The sequence below is a fragment of the Rattus rattus genome, chromosome 2, assembly GCF_011064425.1.
Source record: "Rattus rattus isolate New Zealand chromosome 2, Rrattus_CSIRO_v1, whole genome shotgun sequence".
Classification (NCBI taxonomy): Eukaryota; Metazoa; Chordata; class Mammalia; order Rodentia; family Muridae; genus Rattus; species Rattus rattus.
Genome location: NC_046155.1, coordinates 78,531,389 through 78,558,559, shown reverse-complemented (window position 1 = coordinate 78,558,559; position 27,171 = coordinate 78,531,389). Strand labels below are relative to the sequence as shown.

Sequence of the window (27,171 nt, the reverse complement as noted above, 5' to 3'; positions counted from 1 at the left end):
CGTACAGTCTTCCAAGCAGCACAGAACAAATAATGATCGGGAGCCATGCTTCAGAGAATGAAACCTCAGAAAAGAAATTAAGTTTCTTGAAAAAAATACACGGAGAGAGCAATGGAAAATAAAAGTGGCTTTAAGGTAATTCTATTAACGTACATCATTTCTCCAGGCAGACAAGTCATAGGTGTGACAGGAAGGAGGATTTCCAGTAATTTCCACAATAAATACATGTGCCAATAAATATCTTCTGCTTTGCTTAATAACAGGGAGTGAGGGGAGAGGAGAACTCAGAGAGAAGAGACAGGTACACACACGTGTGCACATGTATGTGTGTTAGGACACTTAATCAGGGGAGTCTTCCATTTGACCTCTCCCTGCTCAAATGACAGCTGGTGACCTGAGCTAGGACTGCTCACCACGGAGGACAGCCAGGTTTGCCAAGCCCTTGGAGCTCACCTGCGACAGCATGGGGGTCTGAATAGAACTCATCCAGGTGAGATGTGGAGCAGTCGAGAGCAGCTTTCAGCTTCTTCAACTTGGAGGCTCCAGCTCCGATCCGAAAGAGGCCCTAAAGAAACGAAATGCCAGTAGCTAGTCAGAGCTGTCTCACCCTAGGGAACTTCATCTTGCTTGTGAGAGTTACACTGACCATCTCAGAACCCCACTCCAAGGCACGAAGAGTGCATATGCAGCTAGTGTATGGCGGCCAGCAGGACACAGACCTTAGTACCAGTCCTTGATCTATTGAAAGCTTTTTTTTTTTCATAGCACAGAGTATTGACTACACGTATTTTATAAATTTAGTTATTTTAAAAACCTGGCATTGAAGGGAAAGTAGACCATATTGCATGTCATTTTTACTGATTAAATGTGAACACGCAGAAACCAACCAAGAGAGCCAAGTATATAAAGGAGAGTGGGCCAGAATTTAGGAGACTTAGGCTTCAGCAATAAACCAGCGGACTTCTCAACACTTTATACACCCAGTGACTCTTCACTGGGTGTGAGGAGAGGGTGGTGACACTGCTAGTGACAACCAATAGTGCCACTGCTCTCCTGGAAAGCAAGAGCAGCCCCAGTGGAGAAGCATGTACTGCAACTATTAAAAGTTGAGTTTGGGCACCGGAAGCCAACATGAGAGTTTCCAGATGTTCTTGATTTGGGCTAGATTAGATACCAAAATTTTATCTGTGAAAACTTGCTGTGCTGTTCATCTACAGAGCTCCCTGTTCTTCTGTATGCATGAGACTGTAACAAAAGACTCTTTAAAGTATAAAGACTATTGCATTTTGTCTAGATTTGTCTTGGCATGAACTCCCTGCATGCTTACCTCTATGTAAGGAGGACTAAGAACGGCCCTGCTTGGTTCAAGTGGGTATTTTTGGTATGGATCTTATATAATACATAAATGTACCCATTAAGACCACTGCACAGCACACACAATTCAAGGCTGTCATGAACAAGAGATCATGGACATTCTTGGCCACCAGAGCATTGTCCCAAATCATAAACAGAGCTTGAAAGGAAAGAGACAGGATGGTTAAAGGTCAGAGTACACTGCAAGCAGAACAAGTGCCCACTGTTCTGAGGTCCCACTTTATTTATTGAATAAAGGTCCATAGACTCATTGGAAAATGTGGGTCATGGCGAACAAAGGATTGAAAGCCACTGGCCTATACCTCCACAGCAGCTGTTAAATGAAAGTGTGTGAGGGTGGTGATGTGGACAGAGGAAGGGTAAAAGGATTTGGCAGGTAGAACCTAGGGTACACCTTCCTCACCTCCTCCTTCATGCCAGTCTCTAGCAACAACATGACGCAGGCCTCAATAGGGAGAGCGATCTCACGTCCACTCCTCTTCAGGTGTTCCTCCAGAGGTGTACCGAAGGCTGGCTTCTCTGCCCATTTATCTAGAGCAGTAAATAGTTGGTAAGACCTTTGGCCACCTCATGAATTCTGGACATTTCCTTTCCATAGCACCCAAGGACTCCCTAGAAGACTGAGGGTGACTGAGGCTCAGGGAGAAGAGAAAAACCCAGACATTTGGTGAGCTTTTGTCATTTAGCAACTATGGAAGCATGGACATATGTCAGCCTGGGACAATCATGGGTGGATAGAGGCCCTAAGCATGCCACATGGCTCAGCTTGCCCAAGATTGATGCTGATGATGGCTTTGGATGCCACTACACACTACCAATACATGTGGAGCCAGAGGTCTTGCATTAAAATGCAGGCTACATCTGAGCACATTGGTTTTACTGAAAAGAAACGTACTCTAGTCATGCAAAGAAGCACTGCCTCATGGGTAGAGGACAAGAAAAAAAAATTCCATCACACGAAAGCCGGAACATCCTTGGCATTCCAAGCAGGGGTGTCAAGACCAAAAGAGGACAATGTGAACACAAGGCAGGTGCCACGCAATACTGCCCATTAGCCTATCCAACCAAAAAAAAAAAAAAACCCTAAGTAGAAAAACTGAGGTATCTGGGGTTCCCAAGTAGCTTAGGGTGAAGGCTGTGCTGAATGTGGCAACGGTGTTTCTTATGACTTTTAGGTCACAGGCCCTGTTTTACACACCACACTTCTGAGGCAGCTCAGCAGAAATGTGTACAATAAATGAGTTGGAAAGAATTTGGAACATGGACACGCTACATTAGATAATGAGTTGCTTGGCTGGTTTGTCTGTCTGTCTGTCTGTCTGTCTGTGGATATGACAGAGATCTAGTGTTACCTGGGAGGTACACAAAAACCAGTACACGATCCTGTTCAGCTAAAGCAGAGGATACGTCTGCCCAGCCTGATGACACTGCTATTGGAGGGCTGGATCTGGATAGAGCTGTCCAGTGATACTTCCCTCCCTCACCTCCCTGTGTACCCACTCAGAGAGGAAGGGAAAGACAAACAAAATGTCACAGATTCACAGGCCTAAAAATAATGAACAGTTTAAAATGACAGCAAGAGGGAGTAAGGAACGGTGACAGAAAGGTGTAGGGTGGAAGACAGTGGGCAGAAACACAGACCTTGGGATCTGCAGCTCTTGGCTCTTCACCCTTGGCCAGGTCCTCGGCCCAAGGAACTTTCTAACAGAAAACTATCAGAAGGATCTGTCCTGTTCCACAAGACAGATCTGTAACAGTTCTCTGAAGGCTGGATCTTTCTTAGACCACTCTGTCCCTTTTACCTAAAGCAATGATGGTCAGCCAGGCTCAAAATGGCGGTGACCATTCTCTTCGTGGACGCACTGGAGGCACTTGAGTGGGCACCTAATTGCCTCTACAACATGTCCAACCCTGAGATGCTGATGTTGAACAGAAGATAGACACAAGTTGGGAGGAAGAAGCCTAATACCCTACCCAAGTCCTGTTTCCTGTCTGTGCAGTCTACTGTAAAACCATGGTCCAGCCCTCATGCTAAAAAGAGATCTTAATGTTTAAAACAGCAAAATATCTTGACAATTATGAGTTCAATCATAGACTTTGAATAATCTCAAAGGGAGTTAGATGTGAGATAACCAAGAAAACTACAACAGCAGTTTGGTGGCTATGTCTTACCAGGCAGAATGCCCCGTGGTGAAATGCCCTTGAAGTTACACAGGGGTTTTTACTGCTACACTGGACACTAGGAGGCTGGGACATCTCCCTACACTCATGCACCAATAAAGGGCCTTCATCTCTGCCCCTCTGTGAACCTGACCAGAGGACCACACAAAGAACACTAAAAGGAAGATATAGTCCACTAGGATTTGGGATGAGAAAAGGGCCATCTTTCCCCATAAATATGTACCTACTACCTCATAAACACTTATGAGGACTTGAAAGCCAAGGACACAGGGCCCACTGTGAGGCCTTTGGGGCAGCCCACTGCAATTTCTCTTTGTAGTTCTTGTCTTTTAAATAAACTTCTGTTTAAGCTTTTCATGCCTCTCACTTTCCTATGAGATAACATGAACTGAGGCCCCCATATCACTGAGAGATGACCATACTGCAGTCTTGGAATGTTCTAGTAAACACCAAGCAGAATATGGCTTATCACTCTGAAATGATAACCACAGAGGAAACACTTGAGAGCTTCTGGCCTAGACGGTTCCAGCTTAAGAGCTGCCACCTTTAAGCAACAGGCCTATATGTGTCAAGTACACATAGCAGGAACACAAAACTCTTAAGGACTCCCCACTTTCACAATAAGAGCAATTTGGACTGTGGTGGACACACACAAACACACACACACACACACACACACACACAAGACATATACATACACATACAACACACATGCACAAACACACATACACATAACAGCCATTAGAGAGACAGGGCATATCGCTAAGATGTGGCAATCAATGGTATAGACAAGGGTCGCAAACACAGTTTAGGTAGAACAGGTCTGTGGGCCAGGCTGGAGAGCCTCAGGTTTCAGCACTCTGAGAGCTGGGTGGAGATTTCCACAGGGGAAAGTATGCTATGCTGAGATCTTTGAAATGCCCAAGAGAAGCCAGAGGTCAGGGCTGTTTTTCAATGGTGGCAACTATTTTTAAAATAAATTTGAATTAGCTATGGCTGTTTGCGACTTCTGGTATAGACCATCAATGTGACAGCAATTCAGAGACAAAGTACTCAGTGCTGGCAGCAGTGGTTAGAGAAGACTCCTCAAATCAGGAAGCAAACAAGCACAAGTGAGGGAGTTGGCTGGGACCAGCAAGAGGCAGGGGGCTGGTAGGATAGAAGGACAGTGGAACTCAGTGCCAACTACCCACAACCTAGCCACAGGGATGTAGGAAGACAGAGTGCTGGCTTCTAGGTTTCCCGTGAAGAAAGGAAGCACTGGAAGACAAGGAGGGAAAGGCAGCTGGGGCAGGCGGCCTCTCATACTGTCTGGCGTCTGTCAAGGGCAAGGAAGCCCAGATCCAGGGAACCAACTGATGCTTATGGTGCAGTGCTGTTGGGGCTGGGGAAGGTGTCAGGAAGGGGGATTTCTAGACAAAAGGGATGAGGCAGGGAGGGAGGGGAGCAGAGGAGTGAGGACGGACCTCAGAAAATGCTGACTGCTGAGGGGAATGAATCAAAGACGTGCAATCCTAACTGTGAAGGAGACTGAATGAGGGAAAGAGCTTCAGCAGAGTGATCGCCTGGGTTGTGTCCAATACCAAGATTTGGAAAAACAGGTTGCTGTCCTTAGGGAACTGTAATTTTCTTCAATAGTTGAGTGGGCACAGAAGCAAAACTGCAAAGAGCTAAGGATAGAAAGGTAGACGAGAAGGTGAAAATTGATTCAGCATCCCTCAGAAAATGGAGGAAGCCAAGATGAGACGAGTTTGAGTTCAGGGCAGGAAGGGCTGAACAGCCACTAGCTGACTGAGGGGACTGTAGTCACCCAGGCATGGGAACAGGAGGACCCCATTGTATGTATTTTTCTGATATGCTCAGACTTTCCGAGAAACGGCTACCACAGAAAGGCAGGGCTAAAGAGAGTTAAGTACACAGATGGGTGGAGGTCAGGGAGACAGCCTGCAGTCAGAGAGGACTTGGCCTGGGACAGAGCCATGCTCCTCACATCCCAGCGCTCCCTCTTCCAGACTAGACTCTCCTCTGCTCCCACCCACAACTTTCTGTTTCTCTGGGGAAGAACACTGAATGAGGGTGACTAAGAAATCCAATTTCTTGCTTATGTTAATAGTCAACTCTTCCCAACATAGCTCTCACCATTCAAAGACTAGAATGACATCTGCATCTTGTCCCATACAGGGCCCAACCAGCAGTGGACATATCAAACACACGTTCTCAATGCTCTGAACCTGACAGCAGTAGTCTGTCCCTTGGGAAGATGAGCACTTGCTGCTGACACAGTGTATCCTCCAGGAACTGGGACAATGGGGGAGTCAGGAAACAAGGTGATGCAGCTGTCATGCAAAGGATGGCCCAGGACTGAGACCCTGCACTGCACCTGCCACTGCTCAAGACCCGATCCACTCGGTCAGGCCGGGGGAGCTCTAACCCTCTAGTGCAATGCATCCAGGCATCCAGGCACTCATTGGGGCTTCCTAAACCTTAGGGGCAGACATGGAATTCTCACACAGTGGTGAACACATGCATTTGCCCCCTTGCCACTATCAGCACCTGGTGAGATCCATTGCTTACAAACCATGGCTCCACAGAGAATGTAAGCTCCAAGTGTCTGTGCACCAAACAAAACTACCGTCAACTCTCAGCTCTCTGTAACTGTGGGCCGTCAGTCAACAATTGCAGACTAAAAGTATCTGGAAAGGTTGTGGGTATACAGAGCACTTGCCTTCCATCCCAGTACTACAGGGAAAAAGAAAAAGAAACTGGAAAAGGCTGATCTGTACCGAATATGTAGAGACCTTCATTTTCTTGTTATTATTTCCAAAATAATGCAAGCTAACAACGTTCTTTATTAAGTACTTGAGTTATAATCGACATTATAAGTCGTTTAGAGGTTAAAACTATATGGGTGCATGTGTGGAAGGTGTTGACAAACACTATTCTGCTTTACATAAGGGATTTGGAAGTCTGGAACTTTTGTCTGGAGAGCCAACCCCTCACAGACACCAAGGGACAAATGCAGTCCAACTCAAAGATGACAGGATCAACATCTTCTGCCCACGTCTGCTGATAACTATTCTAATGGTAAATCACAGAGAAGCAATAGCAAAAGCTAAGACTGGGTGCAGGCTTTAAACATCCAACTTAAAAGTAAACAGCACTGGTGGACAAAAGGGTTATGTGCTTCAGAAGAGCTGGTAAGAGCAGGGACTGTAAACACGGAAGGTTAGAGAGAGGCTGCCACGGCCTTGTGAGCTATCTCAGTGACTGATGTGGCATCAAGGGCTGGGCTATCATACTCTTCCTTGGTAAGTCTGGAACACTTTCTCTAGAACAGATGGATGCTCCCTATGGAACTGACTGGAAAGGGTAATTAGATGGCAGAGATTTTCAAACCTGTGGAAGAAGCAGAGAGGCTGTTTCTCTTCAATGGAAGGTGTCGGAAGTGCGATGCTCCATTAGTGTGTTAATTTGAGTTTGGAAGAAATTAGAGAATGCAGCAAGAAAGATGAAATTATACTGAGAAATGCTAAGCAGAGAGGCTTCGTCCCAAGGAAAGGCATGCAAAGGAGCCAGGGTGAAGAGAACAGGGCAGAGGGGGCAGTGCAAGAGGAGGCGTCAAGAGACGCGCGGGTTACATTACCTTGATGGGCGCGCATTTCGGGAAGGGCCTTTTCTAAGACTGCTAATGCTTTTCTATGGTAATCTGCTTGGGCTTCTAATAACTGAGAACAGACCCACATTCAAAAACAAAAGTAACGTTAGCATTGGATGGACACAGACACAATGGTTGAGCAAAACTGAAAATGAACTCTTTCAAAAAGCCTTAAATGGTTCAACTTTTATAACGTGTCAGCATTCAGTCAAGGGAAGGTGCTTACCGTCACAAAGAACTTGCCGTATTCCCCTTCTTTGGCCATGAAGTTGTACATGTCTGCTGCAAGTTGATCCTGGGGAGAAGATGCACCATCAATGTGAAAGTAGTACCTGAGAACGACCTCTGGGATTTCTCAGGTCAAATGAAAGGGATGACAAAAGCCATAGGTGAAATGCCTGCTGACCAAGTGACAACTGTGCACTGAAGCAGAAAGCTTTCCCCCTCTCCCTGACGGGGACACGGCCCAGTAGACAGGCCCTTGCCTCACAAAGATGAGGATTTGAGGGCAAGTGAGCATGGTGCATACATCTGTAAGTCCAGCACTCCTACTGCGAGACGGTAGCCCAGACAGAAGACTTTCTGGAAGCTTGTAGACCAACTAGCTTTGGCTACACAGTGGTAAACAACAGAACCTGCCTCAGACAAAGTGGAAGGGAAGGACCAACACGCAAGGATGTCCACTGACCTCCCGACACATACCAAAAAAGAAAGGAGAAAGAGGCACCATCAAGTAATATGAGGACTTATTCAGAAATGCACATTAGGAGCAACTAATATCCATTTAGAATAAATGAGAAAACAAGAAAGTAGGTTTCCTAAGCTCTCACACTGTTCTTAACAAAACGAGGGGAAAAAATAATGAACAGTCAAATATGAAACACGGACTAAAGCTGGGGACAACCTGGGCCATCCAAAGTGCTGGGATATGGGGGTTGTGTACATTCGAGGGTCAAAAAACTGGTAAGCATGGAACTTGTTGAGTTAAGGGAGAGTTACAAACCCACTGTGCATAGTGTGTCTTTCTTCTTTTTTTCTTTTCCTTTTTTTCCTTTTTGGAGATAGGATCTCACTATGTAGCTCAGCTGTAGATCAGGCTGGCCTCAAACTCACCCTCCTTTGCCTCTGGAGAGCTGGGATTAAAGGCCTGTACTAACATGCCCAGCCCACTTAAGGACAGTGTTTCTAAGGAATTATATGCCAACAAAGGGGAAGATTACAGTAAGTTCATTCATCAGTACATGGAAAGAACTGAGCAGTGCACAGTGGGCTGAGTGTAGGAAAGAAGATTCTGCCTGTGAGACACTTGCCTCAGTTCCCAGAGACAAACGCCTCCCTTTGGTTGTGTTTGTAGACATATGCCACTCTAAACATACCAAACTGCTAGTGTCGATTACTCATTTTTTTTTAAAGATTTATTCATTTATTATATATAAGTACACTGTAGGTGTCTTCAGACACACCAGAAGAGGACATCGGATCTCTTTACAGATGGTTGTGAGCCACCATGTGGTTGCTGGGAATTGAACTCAGGACCTCTGGAAGAGCAGTCAGTGCTCTTAACCGCTGAGCCATCCCTCCAGCCCCCCAATTACTCATTTTGAACAATTTTTTACTTATTTATTTTTATGTGCATTGGTGTTTTGCCTGCATGTATGTGTGAGGATGTCAGTCAGATCTTGGGAGTTATAGGCAGTTGTGATCTGCCATGCATGTGCTGGGATTTGAACATGGGTCCTCTGGAGGTACAGTTAATACTCTAAACTGCTGAGCCACTCTCCAGGCCCTGCTAGTGTCATTTAAATATGACTTTTCCATACTTTGCTTGTCCCTTTCTCTCTGAATTAGTCTCATGTAGCTACAGTCATCTCAAGCCTGTAGCCAATGGTGCCCTTGAACTTCTGACCCCCTTGCTTTCCAGCTCTCAAGTGCTAGCATTACTACCCCAGCCTGTGTGGTTCTGGGACTGGGCCCAGAGCGCTGTGCATCGCAAGCCAGCACTGTGCCTACTAAGCTGAACACCATCCTTTATGAACAAAAAAACTACGATGCACCTCTGTGAGGTATGTTTCCCTTTTTACCTACTGTATTCAGTATTCAACAACAGCTTAGAAAGCATCAATTGCTATCGAAAAGGAGGGATTGTAATGCGGCCTAAAAAAACCAAAAGAGGCCCAACACATCTAGGAGGAAAAGAACAGTTTTGGAAAAAACAAGGATCAGCAGGAAAAAAAAAGTTAAAGCTCCTACAATTCACAAAGAACTTGTTTCTTAACCACATTTCAAAGCATTTGATAAGTGTCCATCTATTTACCCGGCAAGACCTGAGGAGAATAATATCATTCAATCATCTAATCAGTATGGAATTCATAAACTAACTGTTGTAGAAACTTAAAAAAAAAATCCTGCCTGGCATAGTAGAGTACGATTTTAATATTAGCATTTGGGATTAAGAGCCAGGCAGAGATAAGTTCTAGGATAACCAGGGCTACAATAACAAGACCCTGTTTCCAAAAAAAACAAACAAACAAAAAAAAACAAAACAAAAAAAAACCCACCAACAACAACAAAAAAAACAAAACCCACAACCAAACCCAAACCAAAATAACAAAACCTTTCCTTACTAAAGTAAATATGACCAATTTACTATACAATATAATGGATGCCATGTTTATCATTAGAACACCTATACTATTAAACTGCTCTGTCTTCATGCACACCACATGAGGGCATCAGATCCCATTACAGGTGGTTGTGAGCCACCATGTGGTTGCTGAGAATTGAACTCAGGACCTCTGGAAGAGCAGTCAGTGCTCTTAACTGCTGAGCCATCTCTCCAGTCCTGTCATATCATTTTAGTTACAACTTTATGCCCAGTTGAGTTCTCTTTAAACTTCCCATTTGCATTCTTTAAATTTATTTTAGTTGTTCTTAGGTGCATGTATATGAATGTGTCGTGCATGATATGAACATTTGAGTGCAGGTGCCTGCAAGGCCAGAAGAAGGTGTTAAGTTGTCTAAAGCTTGAGCTTCAAGTGGTTGTGAGCCACCCAATGTGGGTCCTCTGTAAGAGCAATATGCATTCAGACACCACTTGGATTTTTAAAACTGTTATTTTTTTATTATAAAATAATCTATAGAATTAGAAAATAAAACTATTTTTCAGTATCACTCATAATATTCTGATATGAAGTAGGAAGAACACTGATGAATTTATAACAGACCTTATACCCATCTTACAGAAAACAGCAGATGGCTCCAAGTGAACCCAGACAGGCGGTTCCCATACCTTGCACTGCTCGACTTTATTTCCAGCTTCATCCATCTCTTCCTTTAGGGTATCTATTTTAGATGGAAGTCCCTGAAAGTTGGTTCCTGAAGACTTGTGAGCTTGGTTCCATCTGCAAAACAAAGGAAGAGCCAGACTGAGAGGAGCTACAAAAACTCAACCAGGATTCAGGACTGGAGAGAGCTCCTTCCTGCAGCCTGACTCCCTTGGGATGGGAGCTGATTCCCAGGAGGCCTTTTTTAAAAAAACAAAACAAAACAAAACCCCTTATGCTCAGGCTCTAGAATTGAACTACCAGTGTCTCCACAAGGCAGGACTCCTGTAGTACTGGTGGTAGCATAACCTAGCACGCTTTGTGTCATGCAAACACCACTGCTGGAACACAATGGAACCTCTGGGGAAACTGTATTTCAGGGTTCAATCAGGAAATCCTTGCCAAGAAGCACCCTCCTCCTGACTTGATCTGGAATGTTCGCTATACTCTGAGAACACGTCCCTGCTCCTGATGCACCTTTCTACCGCTTGAGACCTGGGACTGCTTCTAGCAGTAAAAGCTAGAACTTCACGGCAACTATGGCAACATTTCAGATACACATAGCAACAGTGGTGGGGCAGATGAGAGTAATGGATCTGTAACATTATTTTTGGTTTTCAAATATGCTTCTGTTTGAATACAGATGACTGGCCTCATTGAAAATCTAAACATAGATACTATGCAGACACAGCATGAAAACACACAGTAGCAACCTGTTCCCTGCCCCACAAATGCCACCTTTCCTCACTCCCCACTCCCAGTGTGATACACAGAATGTTTCCCATGAAGCAAACAGCCAGTGCTGAGTTTGAGGAGAGCACAGAACTTGAGTGTGACATTTGTGTGAAGAGCAGTCCATCTTATGTAGCTGTGTGACTTGGAGACTAATCACTGCCTAGGTTGTCTCACGTTAGGTGAAGTTGATGAATAAATACTGTCTACCCTGTAGAACTAGGACAGGGAGGAAAAGAGGGGGCAAGCAGGTGAGCACGGCAGCACACACCTTTACTCCCAGCATTCAGGAGGCAGAGGCAGGCCAAGCTCCGTGAGTCTGAGGTCACCTTGATTTGCACAGTGACTTCCAGGATAGCTAGAGGTGTATGTATGACCCCATCTCACAACCAAAAAGGAGGGGATAGGCACAGTCCTCTACAGTGCACACATAACAGGTACTCACTGCATTAGGTACCATCTTCCTTCAAGGAGAGCAGAGCCACAGGAACAAGAACAAGCACATGAGCATGCAACCACTGCAGTCTCTAACACCCACCTCGGTCAACTAAGCAAGTGTGACAGCAGACATACGGTAAGAGTCCATGTTGGATAGCCTCTGTTTGAGATGTTGATGCCTGATAAACATCTGTATTTTCCTTAGCCAAGCACAGTGAGGGACACACATGACCTCACCAAATTAACTGGTACACATTTTTCTTCCAAGCAAAAATGCACGTATTAGGGCATACTCCCTGGTCTGCCTGTCATGCAGGGTTGTAGACACACATGTATACATGACAAGGACACAGCAGAAGCCTCTGTCAGAGTACTAGTCCCAGCACCTGCTATCTCTAGGGTATGGAGTAAATCATACAGCCAGCATGTGGGGTCCCAGCCTGTCTGTGAAACAGTTCTCTTCACAGAAGCACAAGGTGTTTGTACCAGCTCCATCCTGGCCTTTCCAGCTGACTGCAAGGGACCTCTGCACTAAGTGGGAAGCAAGCAGTATTTGCTGAAAATAAAGAGGAGGAAACAGAGAGGGATCAGTGGGAGAATCAAACAAATAGTGCACGAAGATTGACGCCTGGCATGCCATAAGTCACACTGGCTTGACAACTGTACCTCTTATCATTTCTTAAACCAGACAGTTACACCGAATACTGATTTATACATTTAATGGGCTGACATTTTTTCTCCTTCACCCACACCCCTGTAAATGGGTGCTGATTCAGAGATGGCTCAGTGGTATCTGAGAAACAGAAGAAACACAGCAGCGCCACAAACATGTGCTCCAGAGTAGGAGTTCCTCTTCAAGGCACTCTGGCAGAGACTGTCTCACCCCACAGAGTCATGGTCCCAGAAAAACTCACCAAGACTGGGTTTATATCTAAGGTTTCACTGGAGCATGCATACACTGACTATGGCTCTCTCCATCTACTAATTCATACTGTTGCAGTACTGGGAAGGGAATCTAGGTTCTCTCTCCGCATGACAGGCAAATGCTTACCTTGGACCACGTCTGCTTTGTGCTGTGACAGCAGAGTGTTATGTTGAGCAAATCTGGAGCACAAGTTAAACATATTCACTGCCTGGCCTTTATCAGAGTTTGTTGGCTACTGTGATGCACTAAGAGAAAGGACTGGGCTATAGGTCCTCTCTGTTTCTGTTCCCATGTACGACAGGATAAAGCATGGCTAAAATAAGGGCAGAGCTGTGGGGCGGCAGGCCTGCCTGGGTCACAGGCGCTCCACTATAACATTCCTTGAATGGATCAACAGCCAAGGTCCTGATTCTTCTGAGTTCATGAGTCCTTCCCTTTCTTGACCATGGAGGGTTTAAGATGTGGTGGTGAGACTCTCATAAGCTGGTAAGACCATAGATCTATCATCCCTCAACTCCAGTGTTTTGAGAACTGTCAGCCCCATCCTTCTCCTAGTAATACATTTTCCTAGGAGTAACACAAATTCTGCTGTAATTCTTCACTATTCTCTCACCACCACCTTACCTTGCTCTGACTGAATCCCAGTCCAGCACCAATCTAGCAAGCTGTTTCCTTTGCTTTTGGATGTTGGGAATCTCCACCTGGAAGGAAAAGACAGATCACACAGATAAACCTGGAGATTTTAGCTGGATTCTTCAGAGAGCAATTACTTCTTTACAAAAGTTTCCTTTTAGACACAGACTTCCCTCACTTCCCCGAATCGGTCTACATTAAAGCCGCGGATTACTATTACACAGGAACACACTAGCCGACTACAGTCTGACTTCTGCCAGGCCGGGCGGGCAGCATGAGCACCCACCTCCGCTATGCCGTAGAGAGGGTCCATGATCTCCTTCTCCACAAAGACCTCATGCTGAGAGAGTTCAAAAGCCAGCTGATTCTCAGCATCCCCACAGGTTTCCAGCATCTTCCTTCAGGGATAAGACAGCAAACAATAGCCATGCACTGGTTAAACCAAGCTCCCATGAGGCTACGTTCTGCCATGATGGACACAGCAGAGTGCTACCCAAAAAAAACCCTTTACACTTGCTTTGCATGTGTGCTATCACCTAAAATACAAGCCCGGATTGGGCTTTAAAGATGAAATGAATGGAGACAGGTCATTTACGGATGTAGTTCCTGCCTAGAGTGCATGAGGCTCTGGGTTCCAACCTGCAAACAGGAGGATGAAGGGAAGGAGGAACCAACTGTCTCGGCATGTACTTAACGTGGATGAAAATAAAGTGTGAACAGTGAGATCATAACTTAAACAAGAATTAGGTTCTCAAGTTAGGTGAGAAGAGTGTTCTCAAAATACCCTGAAAAATCTTAACACGTGCCAAGGTCACTCCTTACACGTGGTTTTGTATCCTAGTGAGTCTAGCCTTAGAGGTGCTTCCTCCCAAGTCAACACGGACACTCCAAAGGTTATCATGTACCAATGTGGGTTCCTCCCCAGCACCATAAAAACAGGGTACTTGACAGCAGACAAGGCAGCTGACTAACACTACATGCCATGAGCACTGTGCTACTGAACATCATTCTTCCTTCTTATTTTCCTTAAACACACAGCTGATGTAACCCCAAATACAAGCGCAAATGCGTGACTCCACGGGCTTTGCCCACCCTTCTGCCCTTCTTTTCCACTGTGTCCCTCCAGCCCTCCATGGAAAGGGTGTGGTGTGCTGAGGGGTGGCTGTCCTGTCAGACCTAAGCTGGAGAGTTTGCTTCCAGTCTGTGCTCTGCAGCCGTATGCTCTCAGGCAGCTCCTTACCTTTTCCTTGTGTGCTAAAGAACATGAGCATGTATCCTGCCTACTGCCTCTGTTGTTTTGAAGGCTAAGAGAGCTAATACTTAGCATTCAGCAATGGCTTGTACACAGCATCACTGCTGTGATGTCATTGAGGAAAATAACATTAGTACAAGGAAACAAAGATGGACCTGTATGGGTTTCAGAGCAAAAAACTTTGTGTGTGTGTGTGTGTGTGTGTGAAGCATTCCAGTTACCTAGATACAATTATTATGCATCATATCTTAGACTAATTAATATACAATTATTTATGGGTCAATTAAAATAAAAAATATATTTAAAAAGAAAATAAAGTAGGCTTGACACTTTTAAGTTAAAACAACACCAAATAAGCCACATAATTTAGGAAATGTTTTCATTTGAGAACACCACCTTCCAGATGCTTTGGTGGCCACACTTGTAGTGACACTGAAGGATTGGGACTGGCCAGTACTAACTGTGAGCCTACCCACTGGCATGGGGAGGTACACATGTTCATGTTCAAGCATGGAGAACATGGACTGAGCCTTGTGCTTGGCTAAGCTCCTAGTAGAGTAGTTCCTTCCCAGCATCACAGCCCTGAGGTATCCCTCCCCAAGGTCTAAGCTGCTCCCTGACGGAAGAGCCTTCACTACAGTGCTTCCAACTGCTACGGTGGCTGCCCACCTCCCACGGGCTCCAGACTGAGGGCTCTCCAGAAGCACCACTTACCCCAAGAGAGACTCTTCCAGCTGGGCTGAAGCTTCCTGCATGTTCTGGGCGAGAGCTGTCAGAGGAAGCTTTTTCTAGAAGGCAAAGACAAGGTGGCTTCTTATGTGTGGTTTCCCCGTCATTCTCACTGTCTGCTTCAGGTCACTCTGGGTACCTTGCCCTCCAGGCAATCTGTACCAGGAAGAGGATTGTCCCTGTGGCTGTCCTTTAACTAAATTAACTTCAGATGCCTCACACATAGGGGCATGCTCCCACTTGGGGTGTGCTTACACCAGGGGTCCAGCAGCTCTCCTGTTGCTACTGCTGCTGTTACTAATTAATCAGGTGAACAGGGACTGAGTATGCTTGTCTGAAATCTTGGGACTAGTGTTTCAGGTTTTTAAGACTTTGGAATAGGTACACTGTCTTTACTGGCTGAGTATCCCTAACTTGAAAATCCAAAATGTATAATGGTCCAAAGTCTGTGTTCAAAAAGTTTCTGATTTCAGACCATTTTGGATTTCAGATTTTGTTTTATTTTTTAATTAAAATTTAAAATTATTAAAAATAATTATTTTACTTGGGTGGGGGTGCCTATACCAGTGCAAAGGTAGAAGCCAGAGGACAACTTATGGGTCAATTCTCTCCGTCTACCCTGTTGGCTTCTGGAATTGAACTCAGGTTATCAAGCGTAAAGGAAGCACCTTTACCAGCTGAGCCATCTTGCCAGCCATGAGCCATCTCATGTGTCCCAAGCTGGCCTTGACTCACCATTTGTAATCATGGGTGACTTTACTGTTTCCACATCCCAGAGTGCTAGAATTATGGGCAGGTACTGTCACACTCAGTCTGTGTGATGTTGGGGACTGAAACTGGAGCTTGGTGCATGCCAGGCCAACACTCTATGAAAGCTAGAGCCTCAGCCTCTGGATTCCAGAGTTTCAGATTATGTTTCATGAATAGACCTTGCTCTTTAAATATCATAAATAACTGTAATAAAATGCTCAACTGCAAAATGTTGGCTAGAACATTCTTAACTTGGGTCTTGATTTGGCTATAATCTTAGAATATAGTTTTAAATACCTAAAAATATCTAAACAAGTTTTGGGTGTTTTAAAGCATGAAACTAATCCTTTTCCTATCAGAGATTTGTTCTTAATCATCAACAGGATCATCTAACCAGGGAACTCAGACGCAGAGGTGAAGTGACTGGTGCAGAAGTGCAGACCTTGGTATGAATGAGCAACACTAGTGAGCACCTGTACACCACTGGCTGGCGTCACCTTGGAGTGCACGTTGAAGAGGCCTGGAAAGTAACAAGGAGGATGCTTCTAATGAAGAGGACGCTTCTAATGAAAGCGTGATGCTTTCCTTCTGAAAAGCCATGTCATTTGCCTCCCCAGTGAAAAGGGCACTTATGTCAGACACCACCTATCATCTAACTTCCCTGCATGCACTGGCTTGTGCCACTTGGAGGACTTCTATCCAGGAAAGTACCAACAGTGGTGGCTCCGGAGGAGGGATGGGGTCTGGAACAAACTATGCTCATGTTCTTTTGTACATTCTGAATTAAAGTTATCCATGAGGCTGGAGAGATGGCTCAGCAGTTAAAAGCACTTGCTACTCTTCCAGAGGACCTGGGTTTCATTCCCAGCACCCAGAAGGAGACCACAGCTGGCTGCCATGCTTTCAGAACAGAAAGCTCTGAGCATAACTGAGGATAAGTCACAGTTTAGGTGAGATCCTTTCAAAGAGATGAAATGTAAGATAAACATAGCAATCCAGAGAGCCAGACGTCGTGCAATTCTAGAACTCCATGAGTCCCTGAGGGAAAATCACCAAGAACCTATTTTAATCTGTACCTGACTCAATAGCCTTGACCCTGTTTCCAGGCGTACATAAACAAGGGAAGTCTGCCGAACAAATGAGCTCATTAACAAAGATGTATCTAGCCACACTGAAATTCCCTCCACAAGGAAAGAAAGACCCGGCTTCCCAGGGGTGAACAGCTCTACCATCCATCATCAGGAGGAACTGAAAAGCTCTTCACTGGTGACATATGTGCCAACTACACAGAAGGCCATCTGAGCTCTTAAAGGCCTACTTCACGGGCTCTGCTATGTACACGGAGGCTCTGAGCTGAGGAAGCTGCTGCTCCAGCTCTCTTCCCACCCTTTCTTGCTTCCTCCCAGGTGGTGGAGCTACTGCTGCTCCCTCGGGAGCTCTCCTCATGTTTCCTGGAGCCTGCCTCAGCCTGTTACATGCTCTCCTGAGGACTCCTAATCGTTCTCAACACTGTCATGGCAACACTGTCATGTCTCTCCTCAGAATCTTTTCTTTGGCACATCTGCTTGAGGTTTTAGGGGAAATCTAAGTCATCAAACATTGCAGAAACTAGGATGAAGCCCCTTGCTCCCACTGCTGGCACGTTCCCTCCACCAGCCACTCTCCAGTCTACAGGTCAGGCACTGAGCCCTCAGGAAGCCCACCTGACTTCGCTCTCTGTTCTCATAGCACCCTATGCATGTTTTATTCACCATGCCATTTTATAATTATCCACAAGTGGCACCCCTCACACAACCAGGACACAAGCACTCTTATATCTCGAGCGCTCAAGCACAGTAGGTATTTGATAAAAATTCAGTTTGTTTTTAATGAAGAGGTGTGGCAGTTTATCTCAAAGCAGACATCAAAAACAACAGGACATGGCTGCCAGTATTATATTTAGGGACCGTTGGGTATTATGTGGCTGGACCCAGTGGGAATGAGAGGAAGGAACAAAGAACCCTGCTGAGGCAAAAAGGGATTGGAATACAAAGAGTTTAAGTCATGCTAAGTGTATTCCAGGCCCTGGCAACCAGCAGAGCCCCTTAAGAGGTCCCATCAGCTTTTGGGGCACCTCTGGGTCCAGCTCTGCCAGCAGCACCACAGAATATGCAGAGTTTCCCTCTTTGGCAATGACTCTGACAATCAGAAGGAAAACTGACTAGAAAGGATGGAAACTTAGAGGCAGGAAATGTGGTTCAGAAAGGAAACAGGATGACAGCTCAGACAGTTCAGGTATTTATGATAACCAGGTCTCACCTTGAGGAGAAGGCAGGGATGAGGCAGGGGTGAGGAATTTTAAAGACACCCACAATGAGAAACACAGGGCTAACCAGCAAGACAGCTACAGGAGGACCGAGATAAGGGTGAAAGGTCAGCAGAGCAGAAGCCAGGCTAGAACAAGAACAGTGGGGACAGAACCAATGACATCTGTCTCTGAGGGACAGACCAAAGCAAGCATTCCAGGACACACAGGTGTATGCAAATGCCCACAGATTTACACAACTGCAGAATCCTAACTATTACAAAATAGAGGGAGAACTTTGTGGTCAGGTACCTGTAATTAACTGTGGGAAACTCAAAGGGTGACACAGTTATTTGCATACTAGCCCGTCCTTCTTCGGTGTCTGGTGATTATCAAAGCAGCAAACCCTAACTAGCTTCATGACGTGCTACTGAACTGCCGCTGTAATATGGCTCTGAGGCGAATCTGATACTCACATGTCTCCTCTCAGCATCGGTGCCATGCTGACCTTGGAAGCAGGCTATCAAACGCTTATGTGAATGGTGGCACATTGACCGCACAGTGTCCAGTCGACGTTCAATCTGTCAACGCAGAGACAAAAGAACAATTTCAGGCCTTAGAAAGAAATTCAGCTTTTTCCATGTGTGGTGTGTGTGTGTATGGAGGTAGGAAAAGCAAGCTGCAATGAAAATTCTCAGCTCTTGGGTGTTGACAGACAGCTCCTATTCATACCACAGTTCTTACTGCTGACACACAATGGTCCTGGGTTGCAGGAGGTTGTCCTGTACACTGTGGTGTGTGTTTAGTGGCATCTCTGGCCTCTACGTACTAGATGTAAGTAGCACCCCACGCCCCAAGATGTCATCTCCAGGAAAGCACACAGCTAGCCTCCAAAGCTGAATCTGTTTAGGTTAAGGGACAATTGTGTCTACATTTATGAGGCCAAGTAGTGGCAGTTAGAGCACCAGCAAAGCTCTAGTCCAATCAAACCAACTCCTACCTACTGCCACGGGGGACAAGTCAATAGGGACAGCAGAAGCACAGATAATTGGGTCTTCCCCACACAGAGCAATAGACCCAAAATCCAGGTGGCACAGCCAAAACAGAATCAGTATAAAAACCTTCTTCCATATTAAGTTTGGGGTAGGTTTTTGTTTCTCTTTTAATGAGGCCCCCACAGCAAAATGGATACCTAGCAGTAGGGAACACTGGCCTAGGAACCCACACATCCTGAATAGCCTCCCAAAATAAGACTGCTGGAATATAGCTGTTTATGGCAAAGAGGGCTGCTTGTTACAGGAAGGAATGCCAAAAATGTGAGTTCTGATGACTCATGCGGAGTGAGAGCCAGTCCTCAGGGATGCTTTCCATTTTAATGAGAAATCAGCAAAATCAAAACAGAATACGTTGTAGCCCCTAGTTGTTTTGTGCCTGTTTCTCAAAGGTACCTGGACACAGGGAGCGTCTCTTCAGACCCACACCCCAGTCACCAGACTATGACCCGCAGGCAGGCTGACACTCAGGAGCACATGCCATAGCACCCCCATCTACAGTGGCCACATGGCAGAGCATTAGAAAACTAACAGTCTCTGGATGCCTTAAGAGCAAATGACACCCAGAATCCCGGAACTTCTCATCAACACGCCAGCTCCATGAGGGCAAGAGCCCTGTCTGTCTGGTTCACTGGTCCCCCAAGGGCCTGGCTCACTATCTGCCACAGGTCTCTTGACTATGTTAGACAAGTACTGAGTACTCTTCTGTGCCAGATAGTAGAAAAGCAACAGAGAAGACATTCTGGTCTCCATCTGCTGCAGTTCACAGTCTCCTGGTGCAACACTATGCCATTAAAATAAAAGGCAGCTCTGGCAGAAAGAGATCAGAGAAGGTAGTGTCACCTCAGAGACAGGCCAGCAACACAAACCTGGTGGCCTGTAGTGGCCATCAGAGCAGCTTGATACAAACTTGTCTCTCAGGCTCCATTGTCAGGATGCACCACAATTTTGTCCATTCCCTCATTAGCCCACCTTCATTAGTCTCTCCCCATGGGGCAGAAAATGCCAGCAACTTCACTGGAGTCTAGTGGAAACTGAGGCACTGGGGGATAAACTCAATCCTAGGCCACAGGGTCAGCCCTGGCAGTAGAGTTAGCACCAGAACCCACTATTTTGGAGGGTTTTGTTGTTGTTGTTCTTTTCCTTCAAGTTAAAAACAGCAGAAGAGAGAGAGAGAGAGAGAGAGAGAGAGAGAGAGAGAGAGAGAGAGAGAGAGTGTAAATATCTGTGGCAGTTATGAAGACAGCAAAGAAAGGTCTGTATTATCAAAGTAGGGTATTCCAGAGGGGACAAAGCTTTCACACCCCACAGACAATGAAGACAGCTCTTCTCCAACTACAAGGGTCTCGCCTCAGAACATCAAGGGTTAAATGTGATGATGTAAGTACTGTGGCAAGACAGCACGAAAACATGAAAACCGAGCTGGAGCTAAAGTGCACAAACAGCACTTCAGGAAGGAAGTGCCCCGAACTAACAAGGGCCAAGAATGTACACAGATCTTAGTTTTGTAGGCTGGCCTTGAACTTAGAATCTGCCTACCTTTAAAAAAAAAAAAAGGTTTTTTTAAAAAAACTACTAGACTGTAGGTGTGGCTCAAAGCAGAAGAGAAGCTTAGATTGCTCTTGGTTCAATCCCCAGCACCAGAACCAAAACCCAAAACAACCCCCAGCCCCAGTCCCCATATCCATGGATGGATTTGGACATCTGTAACATTTAGCCAACCATGGACCAAAAACCTTCAAAAGAAAACTTCTGTAAGACCATGTGCAGAGTTCTCATTGCTGTTCCCTAAACAGCCCAGCATGAGGACTATGCACACAGCACGAACATCGAGTTGGGCACCGCAAATAACCAAGAAGAGATGAGGCTGGACTGAGGCTCAGGGGCAGACCACTTTCCTACTTTGTGCAAAGGCCTGTGGTTTTCAGCACAACAGTAAGCAAATAAACAATAAAGATGCTATCAAAAGGATGTGTGCAAGCTAAATTCCAACACTCTACTGTTAGTATGAGGATATCTAGAATGAATCTGTCAGTGCAGGTGGCTGACGCAATTCAGGATGTTTGACAGGCTATGATGGAGGGAAACTCTTTTCTGACTTATGCCAGCTCCTTTCTCCACAGGAAGGAATGGACAGACGCGTAGGGCCACACTCTTGGTCTTCAGAGCCACACTTCATTGGCCAGACTGCTGTATAGGTTAAGGAAGCACAAGGCAGGCAGGCAGGACATACTGCTTAACAAAGACTCCATGCAGCTGGGCTTCACCCTCCCTCAGCCTATTGCAGTGGGTGGAGATGTGAACAGAAATGAAACATATAAAGGCTCCACTGTCTTCTCCAAGACCAAAGTCAGGGAAACTTCTTGACAGATGGAGCAGAGTAGCCCTGGCCAAAGTGTCCTGGCAGGAAAAGGAAGGAAGGTCTGAGTTGAGGACACAAAGTGTCCCAGGCCTCTGGTGGGCTGTGGTACATCTGCTATGTTACTATGGCCTAAGCTTCTAAAGACCCAAGCAGGCCAGAGTTGTGAAGAAAGAGCATGAGCAGGAGAGAGAGCTTCAGGTTGGAGCCACTGGGGCTTCTAAGCAATGGGCAGGACCTGTCCTGCAGTCTCAAGGTATCACAGCAGTGTATCAGAGTGCTAGCCTGCCCCGAGGCTGTGACCAGGCCACTGTGCTGGGGACTGACCGGGCCCTACCCATCCCAACACCTGGCACTTGAGAGCAAGACTAGCACCTCTGTACTCCATAACATGACAGAAAGTTTCAGATCCCCTTCCTTTCACAATCCCACTCCGTGCGTCTCTTTCCCCACATAAACCCATGCTAATTCAGTTATGCTGTTCCACCCAGGAAAGAGGAAGTGAAATGTCTCACAAGCTCCAAGTCTCCTGTGTCTGTTTCACCCCAGGGCCCATGTCTGCCCTTAGTGGTCTCTGGTGCTGGGGTCTGAACCCAGGGCTTGTGTGTGTATGGTAGAGGGCGCTTTACCAGAGTTGCCACCAGCCCCAGACTTAAATCATTTGTTTTCACTCCACATCTTTAAAGAAATTATTTTAAGACATGAGAGGCACAGGTACACAATTCCAACTCAGGGGAGGCTAAAGCAGTAGGACTGTTGAGTTCAAGGTTTGGAAGGACTACAGAATGAGTTTGAGGCCAGCCTGGACAATGCAGTAAGGCCCTGTCATAGAGCACATGCCCAGCATGCATGGAGATTGGGATGGGATCCTTAGTCAGGGGGAAAATGTATTTTGTTACCTGTAGCAGATCTTCACTGAGGACTTCTGTCTTCTCAGCTCTATGGGGAAAAAATGAAGTTCAGAATTAGCCATGTAGAAAAATAATCTGTGAATCTTAAAAATGGTTAATGGGATTTTTAACAAAACAGGCAGGAAGAAATTTATATCACAGGGCAATGTAAGCAAAACCAAAGGAAAACAAACAGGCTGAACGACAACCAACACAAGAGCCATGATGTGGCTGGAGCCTGCTGCCGAGGACCACCCACAGTCTTTCTCCAGTGCTAGCCACACAGCATTCTAGACCGACTCTGTGTGTATGGAGTACAACCCTAACTTACAGAGGTGTACCCAGGCCACGCTTTGAGAAACAACTCCTTTCTGTAGACTTAACTTCAGAACCTAAAATGATCAGTTAAATTTCCACAGCCAGACCTATGGAGAAAAACTGGTCCTAAATCTGTGAAACGTAGACACCACGTCACAGTAGAAAGCATTCCTTTCTTTAATTTCAAATGGAAAGGAAGGCATTTCCCAGCTTTCTCTCTGCAATGCTTAGATCAACTTTACTAGATTTGCTGAACTTCATAGAGACCAGAATGTGGCCAGCTATTGGAAGCAGGGCACATATGTACAGGCTGCTGGTGTCCCAAGCTAAAGAAAACTGCCCAGAGACCTAATTGCTAAGGGTGTTTGCTGTTATTAGGAAGGTGGCCATTTCGTAGATTGGGCCTGGTTGAAAAAGATAGGTCATCTGGCACACTCGGAGCTAAGGTTTCCTCTCTGTGGTTTCGGACCATGAAGGGACCTGGCTTGTTTGCTGTTTTCCCATGACATTCTGTGCAACCACAGGCTCAAAGTGACACAGCCAAGCAACCATGGACCAACACTCTGGAGCCAGCAGCCCAAAAACCCTTTCTTCCTTTAATTGCTTGACATGGATACAGTGTGTGCATGTGTATGCGTGTTTATGCATGTGTGTACGTTTCCAAGTGTGTGAAAGCTCACGTGTACACCTACATGTGTGTAGGTAGCTATGCATGTGAAACCTAGAGGTTGATGCCTGGTGTCTTCCTCAACTGCTCTCCATCTTCTATCCTGAAGCAGTGACTGCCACTTGAAGCCAGAGCTTACCAACCCAGCTAATCTAGCCATCTTGTGCTGAGGACCCCATGTCAAGCCACCATATTTACCTGCTTTTTCACCTGAGTGCTGGGGACCTGAGGTCTGGTCCTCACAATCTCATGGCAAGCACTTTACCCACTAAGCCATCACAAGCCACCCTGTCCTCAAGTGCCAAGTACTTGTCACAAGCGGAGAATGCTTTTCTCTGCAGTTCATAGGGCTGCTTTTTGACATATAAAACCCCAAATTACTAAAGTCTAAAGTGTTATTTTGGACTTGTGGTTAACTAGTGATTTGAGAAGCTGTTTGTGATACCTAACCTACCAAATTTCCATTAAAAATGAACAAGGAGAGTTTTAAGGAGAGAGAAAAGCCGAATAGTTAGGAGAGGCCCAAACGGACTAGAAACCTGAGGCCCTCCTGAAGACAAGATCTCACCATGTAACACTATCTGGCCTGTAACTCACTCTGCAGACCACAATGGCCTCAATTCAGAAATCCATCTGCCTCTGCCTCCCAAATATACTGAGCCTAAAGGTGTGTGCCGCACACCTAGAAGAAATGATGTTTTTAACTATGGTAGAATGCAGGGCTGCATAATCTTAGGCCTAAACTAATACAAGAGAAGAAAAAGCTGTTTAGCCAAAATATGAGGGGGACCCTTAGAATAACCTGGACACCCCACCCAGAGCAGCGCCACCTGCAGGCAAGGGAGAGAAGTGTTGAGCCCCCCAGCCTACACTTACAGAGGTGGCATGGTTATCAAAATGGGCATTGTTACACAAGATGCCAGCACCAGGTGCCACATAGTGCCCCAGTTAAACTGGAGATGCCTAGAGGAGTGGCTTGCTTACCAGATTCTGCAGGTCAACACAGACCAGGCCTCCCCAGGCCAGAGGAGCAGAGGCCAGGAGAGCCAAGGTCCCATTGCACAGAAGTAGAGCTCTGAACTCTGTGAGGGAATTCCACAGCAGCAGATACGTGCCCTCTGAGTCTTACCTTGAGTAGCCAACACTGGTAATCATGCCAGCCAGGGAAGTGTGGCAGGGGCCCACTGACCAGGAGATGAAACTCACACTCCAGAAGGAAGCCTGAACTTACTCACGAGAGACTCACAGACCCATGGAAGCACCTGATACCTCCATGCCCCTCACCAACAGCCACAACCCTCCTCTAGTAAAGGGCCATCCTGGATTGTATAACCTTTTGTTTCCTGTCTAATCAGGGCCCAGAAATCCGCACAGGACCTTGTAAGCTTCTGTGTGAACCCACTTCCATTCTGAAGCTGCTCAGTCCCTTGGCCTAGCAAACATTCTCACAAGTCTAAGGGAAGAGAATAAAAGTGAAGAGCAAAGCTGTCGGCTTACAGCAGGGAAACCTAACACATAACCAGCAGAGGGAACTTGTTCTGCGGTCCCACTGTGGGCACAAGAGGCAGTGCCAAGGCACACTTTAGCAGGTCCAGGAGAACTGGCTGTGTGCAGTTTTTCCCGATTCCTGTTCACTGACCTCCTATGGGGGCCTTGAGATAGAATATTAGGGCTAGAGTACAGCTCAGAAATAAAACATGGTCGTCTAAGACTGAAAGGAGAAAACCAGAAAAACAAATATAATGCAACCACCTGATTGCCTTTTAAATCTTTGGTTGTTTTATATTTTTTGTTTTGTTTTTTTGAGACAGAATCTCATGTAGCCCAGGTTGGCCTTATTATGTAGTTAGTATGACCTTGAATTTCTGGTTCTTCTGCTTACACCCCCTAAGCACTGAACTGTGGAGGTAGGCCTTTTTAGAAAGAACTCTGTCATCAGACTGGAGAGACGGCTGTGTTAACAGCACTGACTGCTCGTCCAGAGGTCCTGAGATCAATTCCCAGCAACCACATGGTGGCTCACGACCATCTGTAATGAGATCTGATGCCCTCTTCTGGTGTGTCTGAAGACAGCTACAGTGTACTCACATAAAATAAATCATAAAAATGTAAACAAATTGAATGTTGAGAATTTTGAGATCTAGGTTTAAGATTTGTAAGTTTGTAAACACAGTAATATAATAGCCAAAATAAAATTAATATAAACAAAAAGCAAGTAATAACCTAAAAAAACCCCTAAAAACCTTTTTACTGAGCTGCAAACTAGTTTTAATAACTTAGATATCAAATGGTAATACGGTAAAAAATTATACCATGACTGTATTGGAAGGGAGAGGTCCTACGAGTCCTCTAATCAAAGAATAACGGCTTATACATATTGTTTATTAAACACAGATATAAGTAGCCGTCAGAAGAAATGGCTATAACCCTTCCTAGCTGCTACTGGAGAATGTACTATACTCACGTGTATACAGTCCACCCTCCCATCTGTGTGTGTGTGTGTGCGTGTGTGTGTGTGCTGTGTTATGGATCAGATTCAGGGCTTTGTAATTAGACAATTTATCAATAGACTGTAACCCTCACCCAAAATGTGTGTGGAGGAGGCAGAGGTGGAGGTCAGGTGTGTTCTTTGACCTCCACCTTATTTTTTTGGATGGGAGCTATCAGATTCTGCCAGACTGGCTGGCCTGCAATCCCCACCTCCACAGCACTGGGTGTGAGCCACTGCACTTGGCTTTTTCCATATGGGTGCTGGGGAAACCAAACTCAGAACCTCATGCTTGCATAGCAAGTGCTTTAAAGACTGAGCCATGTCAACAGCTCACCTACCCAACACTTTAAAATCAGCGTGTTACTTACAGTTTTACACCAGGAGCCTTATACGGTTAGACTTACCTGTTACTTAAGGCAATGGGTATAATAACTATCAATCTCTACAAAAGCTGAGTACCAAAATACTTAAACCCTCAAAGTGCCTAAGACAGAAAGACAATCTACAGTATTAGTATCCTTTCTCAAATTAACTTTTGCTTTAATCATTATTTTAAATTAATCATTTGCTTCATATTTAGAAGTTGGACTGTAGAGATAGCTCAGAGGTTAAGAACAGAGCTCTGAGTTCAATTCCCCCATAACCACCTAAAACGCCAGTTCCAGGAGATCCAATAGCCTCTTCTGACCTCGGTACCAGACATGTACATGATACACGGATATAACATACATGCAAAACCACTCACACACATAAAAATAAATGACTGAATTAAGATACACCTGACCTGTAAAGGTTCTGGAAGCCAAGAAATACAATGATATTACATTCAACTGTTAACAACATACTGTTTAAAATGAATCTGCTTTGTTTTGCCTTTGTGGATATTTCTTACATTTCCATAATTGCTTTTAGAAAACAAATCACTATGGATCTTAATCAGATAATGGGGGGTCACTGAAATTATTAAAAATTAGGAAAAGTTCTTTTAAATTGCTAACTCCTGATTGTGGAGTGTAATTGGCAAATGGGTAGCTCTATCCACAGAGATTCTCTGCTGGCCTCTGCTACTATCTACCTCAGTTGAGAATTACTACTGTCCTCACCACCAGGTATGGTCC

At 45.5% G+C, this 27,171-nt stretch overlaps 1 protein-coding gene across 5 annotated transcripts in view; it reads right to left on the bottom strand.

Moving 5' to 3' along the window:
* Positions 1 to 27,171, bottom strand: part of Arhgap17 (Rho GTPase activating protein 17) — an 89,286-nt gene that overhangs the window by 27,877 nt on the left and 34,238 nt on the right. For 4 of the 5 annotated variants that reach the window (XM_032892706.1, XM_032892705.1, XM_032892709.1 and 1 more), the window contains exons 2-11: positions 22,587 to 22,626; positions 18,753 to 18,857; positions 15,228 to 15,301; positions 13,548 to 13,659; positions 13,253 to 13,329; positions 10,500 to 10,611; positions 7,437 to 7,505; positions 7,199 to 7,280; positions 1,778 to 1,905; positions 454 to 565 (exon numbers count right to left, since the gene is read on the bottom strand). In XM_032892706.1, the coding sequence (XP_032748597.1) occupies positions 454 to 565; positions 1,778 to 1,905; positions 7,199 to 7,280; positions 7,437 to 7,505; positions 10,500 to 10,611; positions 13,253 to 13,329; positions 13,548 to 13,659; positions 15,228 to 15,301; positions 18,753 to 18,857; positions 22,587 to 22,626 (911 nt within the window). Of the gene's footprint in view, positions 1 to 453; positions 566 to 1,777; positions 1,906 to 7,198; positions 7,281 to 7,436; positions 7,506 to 10,499; positions 10,612 to 13,252; positions 13,330 to 13,547; positions 13,660 to 15,227; positions 15,302 to 18,752; positions 18,858 to 22,586; positions 22,627 to 27,171 lie in introns of those variants that run through there. The other variant, XM_032892710.1, reaches the window with a different exon arrangement.